General features: G+C 44.5%; 1 protein-coding gene across 1 annotated transcript in view; it reads right to left on the reverse strand.

Annotated features, from left to right (window-relative positions):
* LOC311235746 (protein-tyrosine kinase 2-beta-like) overlaps nucleotides 1-17,988 on the reverse strand; it is a gene marked incomplete at its 5' end in the record, with an annotated part of 197,699 nt that overhangs the window by 72,405 nt on the left and 107,306 nt on the right. The window contains 2 exons of the mRNA XM_084323215.1: nucleotides 12,698-12,902; nucleotides 15,515-15,604. Coding sequence (XP_084179341.1) covers nucleotides 12,698-12,902; nucleotides 15,515-15,604 — 295 coding nt within the window. The remainder of the gene's footprint in view (nucleotides 1-12,697; nucleotides 12,903-15,514; nucleotides 15,605-17,988) is intronic.

Consider the following 17,988-nt stretch of genomic DNA (forward strand, 5'->3'; position numbering starts at 1 on the left):
ATTTCAGAAGATTAAGGCCTGACCACTCTCCTCTGCTCATCAACAATGAGGTAGTGGAGAGGGTCACTGAGTTCAAGTTCCTGGGTCTCAGTGTGAGTGAGACCCTGTCCTGGAGCACCAACACCACCTCAGTGATCGGGAAAGCTCAGCAACGCCTATACTACCTAAGGAAGCTGAAACAGGCTGGCCTGCCACGAAATCTCCGTGTCAACTTTTATCATTGTGCGGTTGAGAGTGTGCTGACCTACGGTGTGTCTGTGTGGTTCTCCAGCTGCACAAAGGCAGAGCAAGAGGCTCTACAGAGGGTGGTGAAGGCGGCAGGCAGGATCGTCGGGACTCCTCTACCAAACATCACCTCCGTCTTCACCTCCCGCTGCCTCCACCGCTCCAAGTGTATCATCAAGGACCAGTCTCACCCAGCACATCACCTCTTTCAGCTCCTTCCCTCAGGGAGGAGATACCGGTCCATACATGCAAATAGTTCAAGACTTATGAACAGCTTTTTCCCCCAAGCAGTCAGACTGTTAAACTCTCATTGACTGTCCCCTCACGTGCACCATGCACTTTACCTGGACTTGATAACCACTATGTTACCGCTCATCATGCACTTTATTATTTAAAATATTCTGTTATATGTACAGTGTTGTGTTTCATGTATGTATATATTGTACTACGGTCTGTGGGAGCTCCCCTGAAATTTTGTTGTATAATTGTGTGCAATGACAATTAAAAGTCTATTCTATTATATAGTTTGTGTAAATAATATGTACAGTATACAGCAGGGCTGTAAGCTAAGCTTTTTCACTAGGGGCACACTTGCCCCTAAATGAGACATTTAGGGGCACAGAATATTTTTTAGGGGCACATTTTTAAATAACAATTTTACCATTATAGTGCAAACAAATATGTTCCTGCTGCCTCATTACTGTGGTCCTTTTATTTAACATTTAAGTGCGTTTGTTTTCAGGTTTGTATCTTTTATAATGAACCAACTGAGAAAGTGTGTAAATCACTAATAGAACAAAAACAACAAACTGTGTGTGTGTGTGCGCGCGCGCTTGTGTAGTGCTCCTTGCATGAGATCACCACAACACACACACACACCATTGAATTAATCAGGAGGACAAGAAACACTGCATACCTTTGTTTCACAATGAAAAGTGCTTTATAAATAAAGTGAATTATTATTATTGTAAATAACCCCATGAAAGGTTTATTATTTTTATGGGTAATTACCTGCTTCATATTTGTGATGTTACTGGTTTCAGGGTGTGCCTAAAGTGATCAATGTGTTGGGCCATTTATAGAGATCTATGCCAATTAATGTTTTATGTATATCCAGGACTTTTTTTTATAAGAATTGAGAGGCCTACTACGGTATTTGTTATGTCAAAATGCTCGCTATCTCCACTGTCTGTGTGTATACTCTGCTTTGGTCAAATCACATTCAGCATGCCCTCAGCAGGGTATCTGCGGCTCTGCAGATATACCCTACTCCCTCAGCTAGCCCCTTTCGTGACTGCGATGCAAGCCAGGGGCTCGAATACGCATCGAATCAATGTTATAAGAAATAGGGTGACCAGGTGTCCCCCTTTTGGTTGTACTGTCCCACCATTTGACCAAACGTCCCACATATTGAGAGGATGTCCCTCTTTTTGAAGCAAAAAAAAACATTGGTCTCGGTGAAGACCATGCTATTCTAATAAAAAAAATTACATTATCTATCTGTCCCACTTTGTCCCACCAAAATCTTACTGTTGTCCTGCTTTTGGACTTTTTGCATCTGGTCACCCTATAAGACATTGATATCAGGAGCTATCTGTAGCTACTGCTAGCCGGCTAGATAGCGTTAAGACAACGTCTCAGTGAACTATTTAGTTTAATGGGACATTTAGTTTTGAACAGTGAGCTAACGTGAGCTAACGAGCTAACAGAGAGGTATCATGCACGACTACTAGACTATTGCTGGAGCATTTGTTGATATCAGGAGCTATCAGTAGCTAGCCGGCTAGATACCGTTAGACCAGGGGTCAGCAACCTTTTTGACATGGAGTGCCTGTTTGAAATATAGTTGTAACTAGTGTGCCTCAACAATATTCCATGCATCGTAATATTTTTTTCTCATAATCAGGTCTTTTTAATGATAATTTTTACATTATTACATCATTATTGTTATTGTTATTATTAACAATATTATTATGATGGTTGTATCAACCCTAAATCTGAGTTGGGGGGGGGGGGGGGGATGCAATGCAGACAAACAGCTGCATACAGTGCGACCATTTCACTCACATTTGCCCATTCATTTTTGGACACATCACACACCATTGGTGTGTGTACTGTACGTGTGCTCAGGCACGTGCACACATAGAGGCCAAGGGGTGCCTGAGCACCTGCCTTTTTGAGCATCATCAAAAAAGTGCCCTTTTTTTTCTTTTTTTTTTTCTTTTTTTTTTTTTTTTTTTTTACTGTTACGCATATAGACTGTCTTTCCAACTGAAAAATGTCAGGATAGAATCAAAATATTAGGTAAAGAGAGAGAGATGCCCCATATTCCATTGCAGTTTGCACGGCCTCCTCAGCATGCCTCTCCGCGGACCTATATATTTTATGCATAGCGTGGGTGGTGATGATGATCATGATAGAAACCGCTGTTGAATGCTGGTATTACACTCATTGAGGGACACAAAGAAGTCAAGTCTGATGGGATTTGGGAATCTCAAATACAAATCGGGATTGGAATAAAAAATGCATTTATATTAAACAATACAGAATATACAGCACTTCTTGGGGTCTGTAGGGTAAGCACTTATTCCCTCCCCCCTGAACATTTATGGAGATGTATGGGCCTTTTAAGTCAGTGATAAAAGTGTCTTTCAAGGATAAGTGAGCTCCTGCACTGATTATTATAGTTCAATATTCAATATTTGATCACCAAAACCCCCCAAAAAGCATAAAAAGGGGGCCCCCGCCCGAAAAGGGCCCTTAAAAATCGCGCTCGCGCACTACGTGCGCTCGCTTAATATAGACACACAAGTGTAGTGCCCTTTTCAGCCTTTGAGCACCTGCCCCTCTAAAGTCCTGTGCACGTCCCTGCGTGTGCTGTCATAGCTCCACCTACAGCCCTAATGGAGAACACCAGGATGTGAATGGAGGGTGAATGTGAGGTATATCGTGTAAATAAGTTTTGATTGATCGCAAGACTACACTGTAAAAAAATATATAATAAGTTACCAAAACTTAAAAATATTGAGTTCAGGGGCTTCCGGTATGAGAGCAGAAGAGTAGCACGCATGCGGTGAGGCTCCTGGTCAAAAGAGCGAAAAACTGAGAAATAAGGACCCGAAAAGTGACGAAAAGTAATTAAAAATGAAGATGCAAACGAGAAGGAAGGAGGAGAAAACAAATATGAAGGAAAGAGAAATGGAGAACTCACAGGAAGAGGAGAGTTCGATGGAGCAGAACCCCCGAGGCGAGACCGAGAAGGAGCAGGCGGAGGAAGGGGGAGTCTCGGCTGAGACAGACAAGGAAATGCCAGGATGGGCCGTGCTCATGCAGGCCGGGATATTGGCGACCATGAAATTGAACTCGGACACGATGCAGGCGAACATGAAACTGAACTCGGACACGATAAGAAATGATATTGGGAAGTTACGGGAGGAATTGAGGAAGGAACAGGAGGACTTCAGAGGTGAAATGAATACAGAAATCAAAAGGGTGGATGAGAAGATGGCGGAACAGGACAGTAACGTAACAGAGGTACAGACTAGAACGGCGCAGATGGAGGAATGGAGCACAGAGATACACGAGGTGTTAACGTGTGCGATTCAAAAGCAAGAACAGATGGAGACAAAGATGTCGGACATGGAGGGGAGGTCACGGAGAAATAACATCAGAATATGGGGATTGAAAGAAGGAGTCGAAGGGGAACCGGTGATCCAATATGTGGAAGAGCTTATCAAGGAACAACTGAAGGAGACGGGACTGGAAAAAATGGAGATACAGAGGGCCCACAGGGCGTTGGCTCCGAGACCGAAACCGGACAGACCTCCGAGGGCGGTGATTATTAACTTTCTGAGGTTTGAGATTAAGGAGTTGATACTCAGAACCGCGTGGACCAAAAAGATAGAAATCGAGGGGAAAAGACTGTCGTTTGATCAAGATTACTCGACAGCGGTGGCAATAACACGCAGGTCCTACGCGGGACTGAAGAGAATTCTGAAAGAAAACGGAATGAAATTCCAGTCACCCATGACCTCGCTAAGGATTCACTGGAAGGAAGGGACGGTGACATACGCGACGGCGCGGGAGGCGGCGGAGGAGATGAGACGACGGGGAATGCAGATGGCGGAGGACGGAGAGGGAAGGAGACAGGAGGGCCAGACGCTGAGCCTGCAGCAGAGATTGGAGGATGGAGGGGGCACGCAGATGGACCAGAGTGGGAGATCGAGGCCCGGGAGAGGAGGGAGGAGAGAGGAGAAGGCCGAGGTGAGACGTGACAGACCGAAGGCGGAGACGGACGAGGAGGCCAGAGACGGAGAAGGAGGGGAGAGGAGGCGGGAGGAGACGAACGGATGAGTACACGCACAAGAGATTGAAAAACTATCCAAATAGAGACAAAATATAGAAACTGAAATAACATATACATAAACACACATTCCCAGGTAGAGGCAGGATATAGAAACGAACATAACGTATACATGGACACATAATACACAGGCCGACGGAGGAAATAAATGGAAATATAATTAGGTATGATAGACGGAACACAGAACATATTGAAACAAGTACATAGACACACGCTGAGAGTAACACAGTTGGAGGGGATTAAGGGGATAAATGGACATCACATAGAAAATAGAGAGGAGGAAAATAAAATAAAAAGGGGTACACATAAGACACCACACACGGGTTTGGGAGGAAAGAGGGACATTGGAACATATGAGCCGCATTGAGGGGGACCTAGGAAATGGGGGTCTTTGATCAGAATGAAGGACAGAGCGCTTTTGACCAGGAGCACGACAGCAGTAAAAACAGTAAGAATGCTGGACAAATATGACGAGCGGTTGGGGGCAAAGGTTTCAAACCCCCAAGCCGTCAGGAGGAGGCCTCTCACTAGGAGAGCAATTACTCCTCACCCACCAGCAGGGGACAGGGGGGGACACAGGGACCCCCCGAACGCCTTGGGAGCACTTTATGTAAAGTTTATGTTTTTTATTTATGTTAATCATTATATGTATTCGGTAAAGAGAGCTGAGGCTACAACCGGAGGGGGGAATGAATGTGACATGGGGGGGACTGACAGACGAAAGAAGAAGAAAGATGACAATGGTTAAAGGTATAAAAATGATGTCGTTAAACGTTAATGGAATGAATAATGCGATAAAGAGGGGCAAAGTGATGTTGAAATGTAAAAAAAGTGAGATGGAAGTGATTTTTCTGCAGGAGACACATTTGGTAGCACAGGATCATGAGAAACTGAAGAGATTTGGATATGAAAATGCATACTATAGTTCCTTTAAACAGAACCTGAGGAGAGGAGTAATCACGTTAATCAAAAACACAGTCAAATTTGAATTGATCAAGGAAGTAAGAGACAAGGAGGGAAGGTTTGTTCTGGTGAAGGGGAAAATGGAGGGCCAAATGGTTACGTTAGTGAATGTTTATGCACCCCCAGAGAGTGAGAGGGATTTATATGAGACCATTTTTTATATGATAGTGATGGAACTAGAAGGGATATTGATATGCACAGGAGATTTTAATGTAGTACTGAATCACGACCTAGACACCACGAGTACTAGAAAAGGACGGGCACCAATCAGTAGATATATGAATATTCAGATGACGGAAATGGGAATTACAGATGTTTGGAGGGGGATGCACGCCATGGACAGGGAATACACACATTACTCACACCCGCACGTGACATATGCGAGAATAGACTACTTTTTGATGACGACGGGGGACAGTTACAGGGTACGGGAGAGCAGAATAGGAGTAGCGGACATATCGGATCACAGTGCCATATATCTGACAGTAGATCTAGAAGGGAGACGGAGGAACACGATCTGGAGACTAAATGTAGGAATATTAAATAACAAAGGGGTGGTGAGTCAGATCAAGGAGGAGATAGCCAGATATAAGGAAGAAAATGACAACGGGGCGGTAGATCCGAACATTCTATGGGACACACTGAAGGTGGTGATAAGGGGGAAATTGATGGAGAAGACAGCAATGCTGAAGAAGGCCAGAACGGAGACATATCACAATCTGATAGGGAAGCTGAAGAAGCTAGAGGGGAGACACCAGATATCAAAAGAACAGGAAACGCTCGGAGAAATCAAAGAAGTAAAGGCCAGGATAAATAGGGAATTATTGACGGAAATAGAAAAGTAAGCGAGGTTCATGAAACAAACGTACTATGAAGGGGGACCAAAAGCGACCAGACTGTTGGCTAGGAGAATTAGGACGCAATAGAAGTTGAACACGATACACACAATAAGGGATACAAAGACTAATGAAATATTGAAAGACCCAGCTGAAATAGAGAGGACATTTAGAGAATACTATGAGAAACTATACACACAGCCAAAAGCAGCAGGAGAAGAGGAAATAGAAGCATATCTGGAGAAGCTAGAGTTACCATTGATAGGGAAAGAACAGAATGAAGAATTAAATTAAATAATTACGGAACAAGAACTGGAAGAGGCAATTAGTAGAGCTAAAAACAACAAGTCTCCGGGGAGCGACGGATTCCCATCGGAATTCTACAAGACATTTAGAACTGAATTAGCACCCATGTTAGGGGCGGCGTTCAGACACACGATGGAAGAGGGAAAAATGCCCCCCTCGTGGAAGGAAGCCATAATCACCACGATACCGAAGGAAGGGAAGGATAGGGAATTATGTAGTAGTTTCAGACCTGTGTTCATACTCAACGTGGATTACAAGATGTATACATCGATAATATCAAAGAGATTTGAGACGTTTATGCCAGACATTATAGATGAAGATCAAACTGGATTTATTAAAGGAAGACAGACACAGGACAACGTGAGAAAGACATTACACATAGTAGAGGAGATACAAAAACAAGGTGGTAGCGCGGTACTGATTAGCCTAGATGCAGAAAAAGCATTCGACAGTGTGAGCTGGACATTTTTATATAAAACATTGATGAGGTTCGGACTGAACGGGAGGGCGATGAAGATGATCAAGGCGCTATATCAAGAACCGACAGCGAGGGTTAAGGTGAATGGCAGCTTGACGGATAGAATCAGATTAGAGAGGGCTACCAGACAGGGATGTTGTCTCTCACCGACGCTCTTCGCCGTTTTCATAGAACCACTGGCACAACTGATCAGACAGACCGAGGACATTAAGGGAGTAAGGATAAAGGGAACGGAATATAAACTAGGCCTATTTGCGGACGACGTGATAGTATACATGAGGCAACCAGACAAGAGCTTCCCGGCACTGATGGATCTACTGAAGGAATATGGCCACTACTCAGGATACAAACTAAACGTGACAAAGACACAGACCTTAGCATGGAACTATACCCCAACGACGGAAATTAGACAACAGTATGGGATAAGATGGGACATGGACAAGATTAAATACTTAGGGGTGAACATCACGAGAGGGGTGGAGAAACTGTTTGAGGCGAACTATACACAGATAAATCAGAACATCAAGAGAGACTTAGAGAGATGGACAGTAATGCCCTTAGACTTCAATTCAAGAATAGAGGTCATTAAAATGAACATACTATCAAGGTTACTATACCTATTCCAGTCACTACCGATACAAATACCACAGAATCAATTCAGGGAGTGGGACAGACTGATATCGAGGTTCATATGGGCGGGGAGAAGACCACGGGTCAGATATAAAACACTACAACTACCAAAGGAAGAGGGAGGGATGGCAGTACCCAGTCTACAAGATTATTACTATGCAGCACAACTGAGAGCAGTGACGTGCTGGTGTAACGACAGATATGAGGCAAGATGGAAAGACATTGAAAAAGAAGGGGAGGGATACAAGGTACAAGCTCTGGTGGGAGATAGGGAACTATTTAAAGAAAAAGAGGGACTATTAGATCCAATCACCAAATGCACCTTGACTATATGGAACAGAGTAGTAAAAACACACAAGTTGGAGAAGCAGTCAGGGGTTCTGAGATGGGTAGCACATGACAAGAGATTCAAACCAGGGAGGTTAGACCATGGATTCAGAAGGTGGGAGCGGGGGGGGGGGGGGGGCAACAGCGATATGCAAAATGATAGAGAAGGGGGAAATGCAGACACTACAAAAATTAAAGGAGAAATTTGGACTAGAAAACAGGGACCACTTCAGATATCTACAGGTTAGAGACTACTACAACAAAGAAATAAGGGGGGCCAAAGACGAAGAACAGAATGGAATAATAAAGATGATAGTATGGGCATACGAAGGGGGGCAAGGAAGAGTAATATCAGCAATATACCGGGCTATAATGAACAGCAAGGGACACACAACCGATTACATAAGGGAGAAATGGGAGAGAGAGCTAGAGATAGAAATAACAGGGAAGGAATGGGGGAACATATGCGAGGTGCAACATTCAACAACAGGATCGAGGATATGGAAAGAGTTTGGATGGAAAAACATAATCAGATTCTTTATAACCCCAGAGCTGAAGGGAAAATATACACCAACACAAAGAGCATGCTGGAGGATGTGTGGGAAGGAGGGGGCAAATCACACGCACATATTCTGGGGATGTCAGAAGCTGAAGGGGTATTGGGAGGAGATAGGGGAGGCAATGATCAGAATATTAGGATACGGATTACCACAAACAGGACTGGTGCTTTACTTAGGAGACCTGACACACGAGGGAATACAAGGGGGGGACAAATATTTAATAAAGATAATGTTGATAGCGGCCAGAAAAGCAATAACGAGACTGTGGTACAAGGAAGACCCACCGACAATAGCACAATGGGTAGGAATAGTGGAAGAGATACAGGATATGGAGAGGATAACACACATGCTGAGGTTACAGGAAGAGACATTTGGAGAAAGATGGGGTAAGTGGGAGGATTACAAGGGGAACGAAAACGACATCAAAGAGGAAGAACCAAATACACCACAAGAGGGCGAAGGGTAAAGGAGGAAAGAGGTTCAAAGAGGGTCTCTGAACCCATGTCACACACTTAATGTTTTCTAATTTCATTTTGGTTTAAGGTATGACAACTGTTTTATGTTTTTTATTTGCTTAAGTCAGTATTTTTTTATTTTTCGTCTTTTGGATATTAAAATTTTTTATTTATTATTTATGTCTGATTAATAGTGTTGTTGATGTTATTGTATATGTCGTGTTGTTTGTCTATAAATGTTTAATAAAAAAATTTAAGTTTAAAAAAAATATATATATATATTGAGTTCAGTTACTGTGCATTAAGGTTTTCAGTTTTCAATCCATAATAAGTTAACAGAAAAATAAGTACACAACCACATTATTTCAACCTAATAAAACTATGTTTATTGTCATTGTTTTAAGAACACAAGTTGACTTGGTAATACTCACATTTTGAGTAAAAAAATGGCTTTTAACATGTGCAATGTTCAATGAAATAGAAAAATAAATAATACAATTTGTTGATTAATCCCACTGGTCACAATGGTGACCGTAATAATGTTTTTGTTATAAGGCTCTGCAAATGTTACTGAATGATGTAGCAATGTATTTCCAGCTAAATTGAAATAATAAACAAATAAAGGGTCTCAATTAAATATGTGGTAGTAAAAAGAACCTGTGGGAGGATTTCAACAAGATAAATGCGACAACAGTGCAAAATATTTCACTATAATATTTCAAAGCAAAAAAAATAAGAAATAAATATATATATAATTTTCATTTTTTTTTTTTTTTTTTTTTTTTTGCTGCCCCCTGTGCCAATGCAAATGCCCAAAGTGCCTAGGGTTGCCTACCCCTGCGTTAGACAATGCCTCGTGTATTAAACTAAAAGTGAATAGTTGACTGGGTCATTCTGTTTAAACAGTAACGATAGCTAGGTAGCTAACGTTAGCTCACGGTCGCATGCACCAGACTATAGGAGCCTCTTGTTTACACGAGTGCGGGAGGGGCAGTGGAGGAGGAGGAGGAGGAGGAGGGGCCGTGCGCTGCAGGTCTGTGTGCTTGAGAGAGAAGTCAGCGACAGCGAGTGAGATCTCCGCTAAGAATTGGATCATATTTTCCGATCGGTCTTATATTATATATATATTTATATATATTATTTATACTGAATATCGGCCGATACCGATCGCTGGCCGATCGATCGGGGCATCCCTAATTAATTTAGGAGTGAAATGCGAATGAAGAGTTGAAATCACTACTCGCAAGCTTGCCCCCAAATATGATTTACCACTCGCACGGGCCAAATTAAGGGGCAATTTGCGATCATCTCGTCACAGTGTACAGCCCTGTACAGTATAAAATCCTCACTTCCGTATTCTTCATTTCTGTGAATGAATCACAATCAGTGTGTTGGTATGATCAACTCAAGGTTTTCAAGGACAGTGGTTCTCAAAGTGGGGTCCGGGGACCTCCAGGGGTGGCCTATTAACTTTCAATGTGGGGTCCTTAACATGAAAACGTTTGAGAACATGTACAGTAACATGTGAAGGGAATGTTAAGTGTGTCACCAGGCAGCAGTTAGAACATGTACAGTAACATGTGAAGGGAATGTTAAGTGTGTGTCACCAGGCAGCAGTTATAACATGTACAGTAACATGTGAAGGGAATGTTAAGTGTGTGTCACCAGGCAGCAGTTATAACATGTACAGTAACATGTGAAGGGAATGTTAAGTGTGTGTCACCAGGTAGCAATTAAAATATGTACAGTAACATGTGAAGGGAATGTTAAGTGTGTCACCAGGCAGCAGTTATGAATGGACTGCATTTATATAGCGCTTTTATCCAAAGTACTTTATAACTTATGCCTCACATTCACCCATTCACTCACGTAAACACACACCGACAGCAGAGGTAACCATGCAGGGTGCAAACCTGCTCATCAGGAGCAGTTAGTCGTTAAGGGTCTTGCTCAAGGACACTTTGACACGCTGCTGGGAGGAGCCAGAATCGAACTGGGAATCTTCCAATTACCAGACGAACACTCTGCCTCCTGATCCACTGTCGCCCCATGAAGTAATTGTCTCTCAGGTAGAGTGTGAGTGTGTGTGTGTGTGTGTGTGTGTGTGTGTGTGTGTGTGTGTGTGTGTGTGTGTGTGTGTGTGTGTGTGTGTGTGTGTGTGTGTGTGTGTGTGTGAGTGAGTGAGTGAGTGAGTGAGTGAGTGAGTGAGTGAGTGAGTGAGTGAGTGAGTGAATGAATGAATAATGAATGAATGAATGAATGAATGAATGAATGAATGAATGAATGAATGAATGAATGAATGAATGAATGAATGAATGAATGAATGAATGAATGAATGAATGAATGAATGATCACGTCCGATCACCCATCCCTTACGGGATTATAAGACACCAAAAACAACAATTGAACATGCGTGCATGCGTGCGTGTGTGTGTGTGTGTGTGTGTGTGCGTGCGTGCATGCGTGTGTGTGTGTGTTAAGGCTGAGCCCGAACGTTCGAACGTTCGAACGTTCGAACGTTCGTTCGTTACGCTGACATTCGGACTTTAATTAATAGGTTCGAACGTTCGGTGAAAAAAAAATAAAGGATGCGCACGGGGTTGAGGTGATGTGAATGCGAGGCGCTCGGCTCAACCAGTATGGTCTGCCGGGCTGCAGCGGGATACTATTTCTCAACCAGAGCTCTATTTTGATTGACAGGCGATTCTGCCAATTACGTCACACCGCTTGCACCCGCCTCTGCTGTTACCACCAATCGGCAAGCCTCAACAGACTTACCGTAGCTCCCGGGGAGCCGTAGTTAGCTCCCCGCCGAGGAAGTAATCGGTAACAAGGTTTCCGTAGGTGAACCTGCAGAAGGATCATTATGAATACCATCCTTTTTCGGCCACGGAGCGCGAGCTTCATGGCGGGAGGTGGTTGCGTTGGAAACAGACCCGTCCACAGTCTACCTCGGAACGGTGGTAGGGCGGACGGGCGGCAGGCGTGTTGGGAGCCCGGCCGTTCCGAGGTAGACGGTGGACGGGTCTGTTGAGCCGAGGCGTGCGCCTCTCCTCCCGGCTCCCCTCCCCGTCGACCAAGAGTGAATACCTGTTATTGAACGTGTAACACTAACTATATAACGTTCGGTTAATGCCACAAAACGAATGCATTTGTTTATCTAGCCCCTTACGTGACTGCAAGGGCTATTGTTTATCATACTTTGATTCAGTAGCTTGTTTATTTTCTTCTGAGTGCTTTGTTTAATTACATGTTTACATGAACAGCCACCACTGTAAACATGTTTTTCACCAATAGACTATGCAATGCCGCCCTCCGTAGGATCTATAATAATACAATAAAAAAAAAATTATTATTAAAAAAATGTAAAAAAAAAATTATTAAAATTTTTTTTATTAAACATTTTTTTAAAACGAACGTTCGAACGTTCGTTCGATAAACCCTGGCTAACGTTCAAACCCTAAAAACAGGGTTCGGGCTCAGCCTTAGTGTGTGTGTGTGTGTGTGTTTGTTTGTGTGTGCGCGTGTGCGCATGTGTGTGTGTGTGTGTGTACCTGAGGCTGCAGACCAGCTGGGTGAAGGTAGGACGAGCGTGGGGGTCGTAGGACCAGCATTGGGAGAGCAGGGAGTAGAGAGGGGGGGGGCAGAGGAGGGGCTTGGGCAGGCGGACCCCCCCCTCCAGCTGGTTGATCACCTCCCCGTTCTCAAGCCAGAAGAAGGGCTGCTGACTGAGAGAGAGCACCTCCCACACACACACAGCTGAGGGGCACACACACACACACACACACACACATGTAGAGACACACACACACTGTGAGTGGACGTCTTGAGGTGATGGTCAAGGTGGTGTGGTCCTCTCTGCCCCGTCCTTGATGTGGCCAACAGCGTCGACTGCAGCGGCTGTTCTTCCTCAAACTGGATCTGAGCACCACAGGCGCTGGATCTGCTCTACGTCGCCCTCAGTTGACCTACAGCGTCTAACCTGCCCGCTCTCCTTCAACTGGATCAGAGTGGTTATCCTGCCCCCTGGGGAGTGTGGTTCTCCTGCCCCCTGGGGGGGGGTGGTTCTCCTGCCCCCTGGGGAGTGTGGTTATCCTGCCCCCTGGGGGGGGGGGGGGGGGTGGTTCTCCTGCCCCCTGGGGAGTGTGGTTCTCCTGCCCCCTGGGTAGTGTGGTTTTCCTGCCCCCCTGGGGGGTGTGGTTCTCCTGACCCCTGGGGAGTGTGGTTCTCCTGCCCCCTGGGGGGTGTGGTTATCCTGCCCCCTGGGGGGGGTGGTGGTTCTCCTGCCCCCTGGGGAGTGTGGTTCTCCTGCCCCCTGGGGGGTGGTGGTTCTCCTGCCCCCTGGGGAGTGTGGTTCTCCTGCCCCCTGGGGGGTGTGGTTCTCCTGCCCCCTGGGGGGTGTGGTTCTCCTGCCCCCTGGGTAGAGTGGTTCTCTTGCCCCCTGGGGGGTGTGGTTCTCCTGCCCCCGGGGGGGGGGGGGGGGGGGGGGGGGGGTGGTTCTCCTGCCCCCTGGGGAGTGTGGTTATCCTGCCCCCTGGGGAGTGTGGTTCTCCTGCCCCCTGGGGGGTGTGGTTCTCCTGCCCCCTGGGGAGTGTGGTTCTCCTGCCTCCTGGGGGGGGTGGTTCTCCTGCCCCCTGGGGAGTGTGGTTCTCCTGCCCCCTGGGGGGTGTGGTTCTCCTGCCCCCTGGGGAGTGTGGTTCTCCTGCCCCCTGGGGGGGGGTGGTTCTCCTGCCCCCTGGGGAGTGTGGTTCTCCTGCCCCCTGGGTAGTGTGGTTTTCCTGCCCCCCCTGGGGGGGGTGGTTCTCCTGACCCCTGGGGAGTGTGGTTCTCCTGCCCCCTGGGGGGGGGGGGGGGGGGGGGGGTTCTCCTGCCCCTTGGGGAGTGTGGTTCTCCTGCCCCCTGGGGGGTGTGGTTCTCCTGCCCCCTGGGGGGGGGGGGGGGTGGTTCTCCTGCCCCCTGGGGAGTGTGGTTCTCCTGCCCCCTGGGGAGTGTGGTTCTCCTGCCCCCTGGGGAGTGTGGTTCTCCTGCCCCCTTGGGAGTGTGACTTTGAGACTTTGAGCTCCGAGCCTTGACTTTTAGCCTTTATCTTATTTCCATACCAGCGCTTGATTTCCTATGCTTTTTTGCTGTTGTTCTTAGCTCTATTTATTTAAATAAAAATAAAAATGTCTTATGTACTTTAGATACTATGTATGTATGTATGTATGTATGTATGTATGTATGTATGTATGTATGTATGTATGTATGTATGTATGTATGTATGTATGTATGTATGTATGTATGTATGTATGTATGTATGTATGTATGTATGTATGTATGTATGTATGTAATTACCTGTATATATACTGTACATACACATACCAATTATTCGCCTGTTCTATTCTCCATCCATCTATCATCCATAGCAACACTATATTATCACCGACATCCTGTTGGGGGATCCCCTTTGAACAGCTCTGAGGTTTCTCTCCTCCACACCGCCTGTGGTGCTTTTTTTCCTTCCTATTGCTAGGTTTTTAGTGAGTCGTCCTCATCTTCATTGGGGAAGGTCTGGGGGTGTTGCATATTTGGATTTGATGGTGTTTTTTGTCCTGGATCTATTGTGATGTTTCTTCTTGATTTGTACAGCCCATGGGGGGCAATTCCATGTGATCTCGGGCTATACAAATACATTTGATTTGATGATTTGATATATATACATAGCATAATGGTTGGAAAAATGGTTCACAGATCACAAACCAAACTATTTATTTCAAACATAATCTCACACACGTCCAAAAGCTCTAAACAGTTTTGCACACATTAATTTAGTTTGACAGTTATTGAGAGTAAATGAGTTTGAATATGGCCACCAGTGATGTCATCGGGGACATTGAATCCTTGCGTTGTGTTAATTACAGCTGCATGAAATGATGTAGATGAAAACAAATCAACACCTTGTCTTATAGGGAACTGTTACCTTATCATTTCACTGAGCTGTAATTAACACAAGGATTCAATGTCCCAGATGACCCATATTCAAACTCATTTACTCTCAATAACTGTCAAACTAAATGAATGTGTGCAAAGAAAGTAAGTACACAAAAAAGTTATGGGGTCGAGTACAGGAATCTGAATCGTTATTGACAGGGAAAAAGCGTTATTATTGATGCACTGTAACACACACAGACACACACACGCACGCACGCATGCACGCACGCACGCACGCACGCACGCACACACACACACACACACACACACACACACACACACACACACACACACACACACACACACACACACACACACACACACACACACACACACACACACACACACACACACACACACACACACACACACACACACACACACACACAGCTGTATCTCACCGAACATCCAGACATCACTAGCCGTGGTGAAGCGCCTGAAGTTGATGGACTCTGGAGCCATCCATTTGATAGGTAATCGACTCAGAGAGGCTGCAACAACAAGACATGCAGAGCTCAAGTAATGTGTGATGATGTTGATGTACAGCGCCAGTGCTGCAAACTGTATGCACAGGCCAATATGTTGCCATGAAAATTGTATGTGTACAGACAATGTAAAAATAAGCCTGTTCAGAGCCTATTGTACTCCATTTTATACTGCACACCTATGGTGTAATTATAGCAAAAAAATAAATAAAAAAAAACTGCAGATAGAATATAATGATGCATTTAGGATCCTCCTTAACACATTGACTGCCACGCTTCTATCCATCAATGTATGATCACTGCCACCAGTCTAAACCTATGGAGATGTTCACCTTCTTTGCAGGGCTATAACTTTTTAAATTGTATTGCTAAATTGACATTACTGTTACGATTCCTGGAACGTTTCGTTGGCATGTCGGTGGTAGAGATGAGTAGAACCCGGAATGCAGACTTAACACGAGGAGAGGTACTGTAGTGGAGGATGAAATAGATGAAGCACGAGTCGTGGATGAAAGTATAAGCTCTTTACTTAACGTGGCAAACAATACAAAACTGACTCACTGGGAATACGGAGAAACATAAGGTTGACAGCACACAGGACGAGGGTAACATGAACAATGATCCAGCACAGGAAGGCAGGGCAGACAACACTAATATACACAGACTAATTGACACATGAGGGTGATTGGGAACAAGACACAGCTGCGTGGAAAAGATAGAACAACCTGGGGTAAAATACTGAAACATGATGACACTAAATAACACATAGATACAGACACAGGGGAGAAATCACTAGACTAGACAATGGGGCACAACACAGACAGCAGATACACAGACAACAGATTAGTGAGTATGACAGAGAACAAATTAATAAACATAGACAGGCACAAATGCAATAGGGTATTGTTCATGAGTGGTGTTGAAAGTCCGATGGCCGGTCCAATAGGACCGGGGGGGTGACACATTACTATGGCCCATTCAACATCGATTATCTATCGTTCAGGATGTAGGAACGTTATACTTTTTCATTCATAGATTCATACGAAAATACCGTCTAGAATATAAGTATGTTTTTATCGTTTTCTGCAGTAATTCCTAGAACGCTATAGTTATAGGCCTAAACGCATAATATAGATTATCGATTGCAGTTTATTCGCGATACACGCTATATTAAAAAATCCAACTGAATACGATCCTAAACGTTATGACTCATCATGCACGGATGAAAGGGGGGGGGTTGTTTATAATTCCGTGATCGTCAGTAAATGCTTTATGTAGTATGGGTGATATATTGATCAGAGTTTTGCATTGAAAAGAATAAACAATCAAGCTGAAAGTAACGTTACTGTCCTCTTACCGTTCGCCGATGAGACTGGAGGAAAAAGATCCCACTTATTTGACGTCGATCGACTAGATCCATTTCCAGTTTGTATGGCGCAATAAACGCCCAAATCATATCGATTATTGAGTTATGGCAGCGATCCATATACACGGATGTGTGTCTAGAGTCCCGCAACAATATGTGACTGCCGGATGGATTTCCCAGATGCACCGAGATCACCAGAGATCCAACGTGATTGGCGGTCAATGTGTTAAGCTCCCAAGACGGACTAGTGCAAGCCATTTGTTAGTGACTACAAATGTCCCCACCTTCCATGCTCTGCTGAGGAACTTGATTTTATGTGTCGTTTATTAGTCAAAAAACAAGATAATAGGTTAGTGATACAAGTGATGTAAAACAAAGTGATACAAGGTACTCCTCTGATTTGTGGAAACATTGGAATCGATGCCCTTATGTATTTTAATGTATTTGAATCTATGTTGTTGGCCTTGTTTCTTTTGTTATTGTATTCTTGTTGTTGTTTTGTATATGTGTAATATGGACCTTGAGTCTGAAATAAAGTCTTCATCATCATCATCATCATCATCAATGTATCACGTTTACTACAGGGCTAAGAGAATAATCAAAGACTCCAGCCACCCAAACAACTGCCTCTTTGAACTGCTGCGGTCAGGCAAGAGCTACCGGAGTCTCATGGCAAGCACAGAGAGACTCAGAAGGAGCTTCTATCCCCAGGCCATCAGGATGCTCAATGAACAATGAACAATAAGCAAACCATCAACACACCCACAGCGCACATACACTCACTTAAATAAACAACACACTGTAGCACCCACTTTAGACACACTTTACGCTTTATATTTATATTTATATTATTGGTAAGGAAATTGCACATCATTCTCATTCCTTATTGCACCTCCTTATTGCACCTCACCACTACAAGGTGGCACCACAAGCTAAGCTATACCTCACCATTTTTGTACCAGCTGTACATACTGTATATATAGATACACTGAACAATTTTGTTGTTTACACTTGTTTACGTACT

The sequence above is a fragment of the Notolepis coatsorum genome (genome assembly GCF_963971535.1).
Source record: "Notolepis coatsorum genome assembly, chromosome: 1".
Classification (NCBI taxonomy): Eukaryota; Metazoa; Chordata; class Actinopteri; order Aulopiformes; family Paralepididae; genus Notolepis; species Notolepis coatsorum.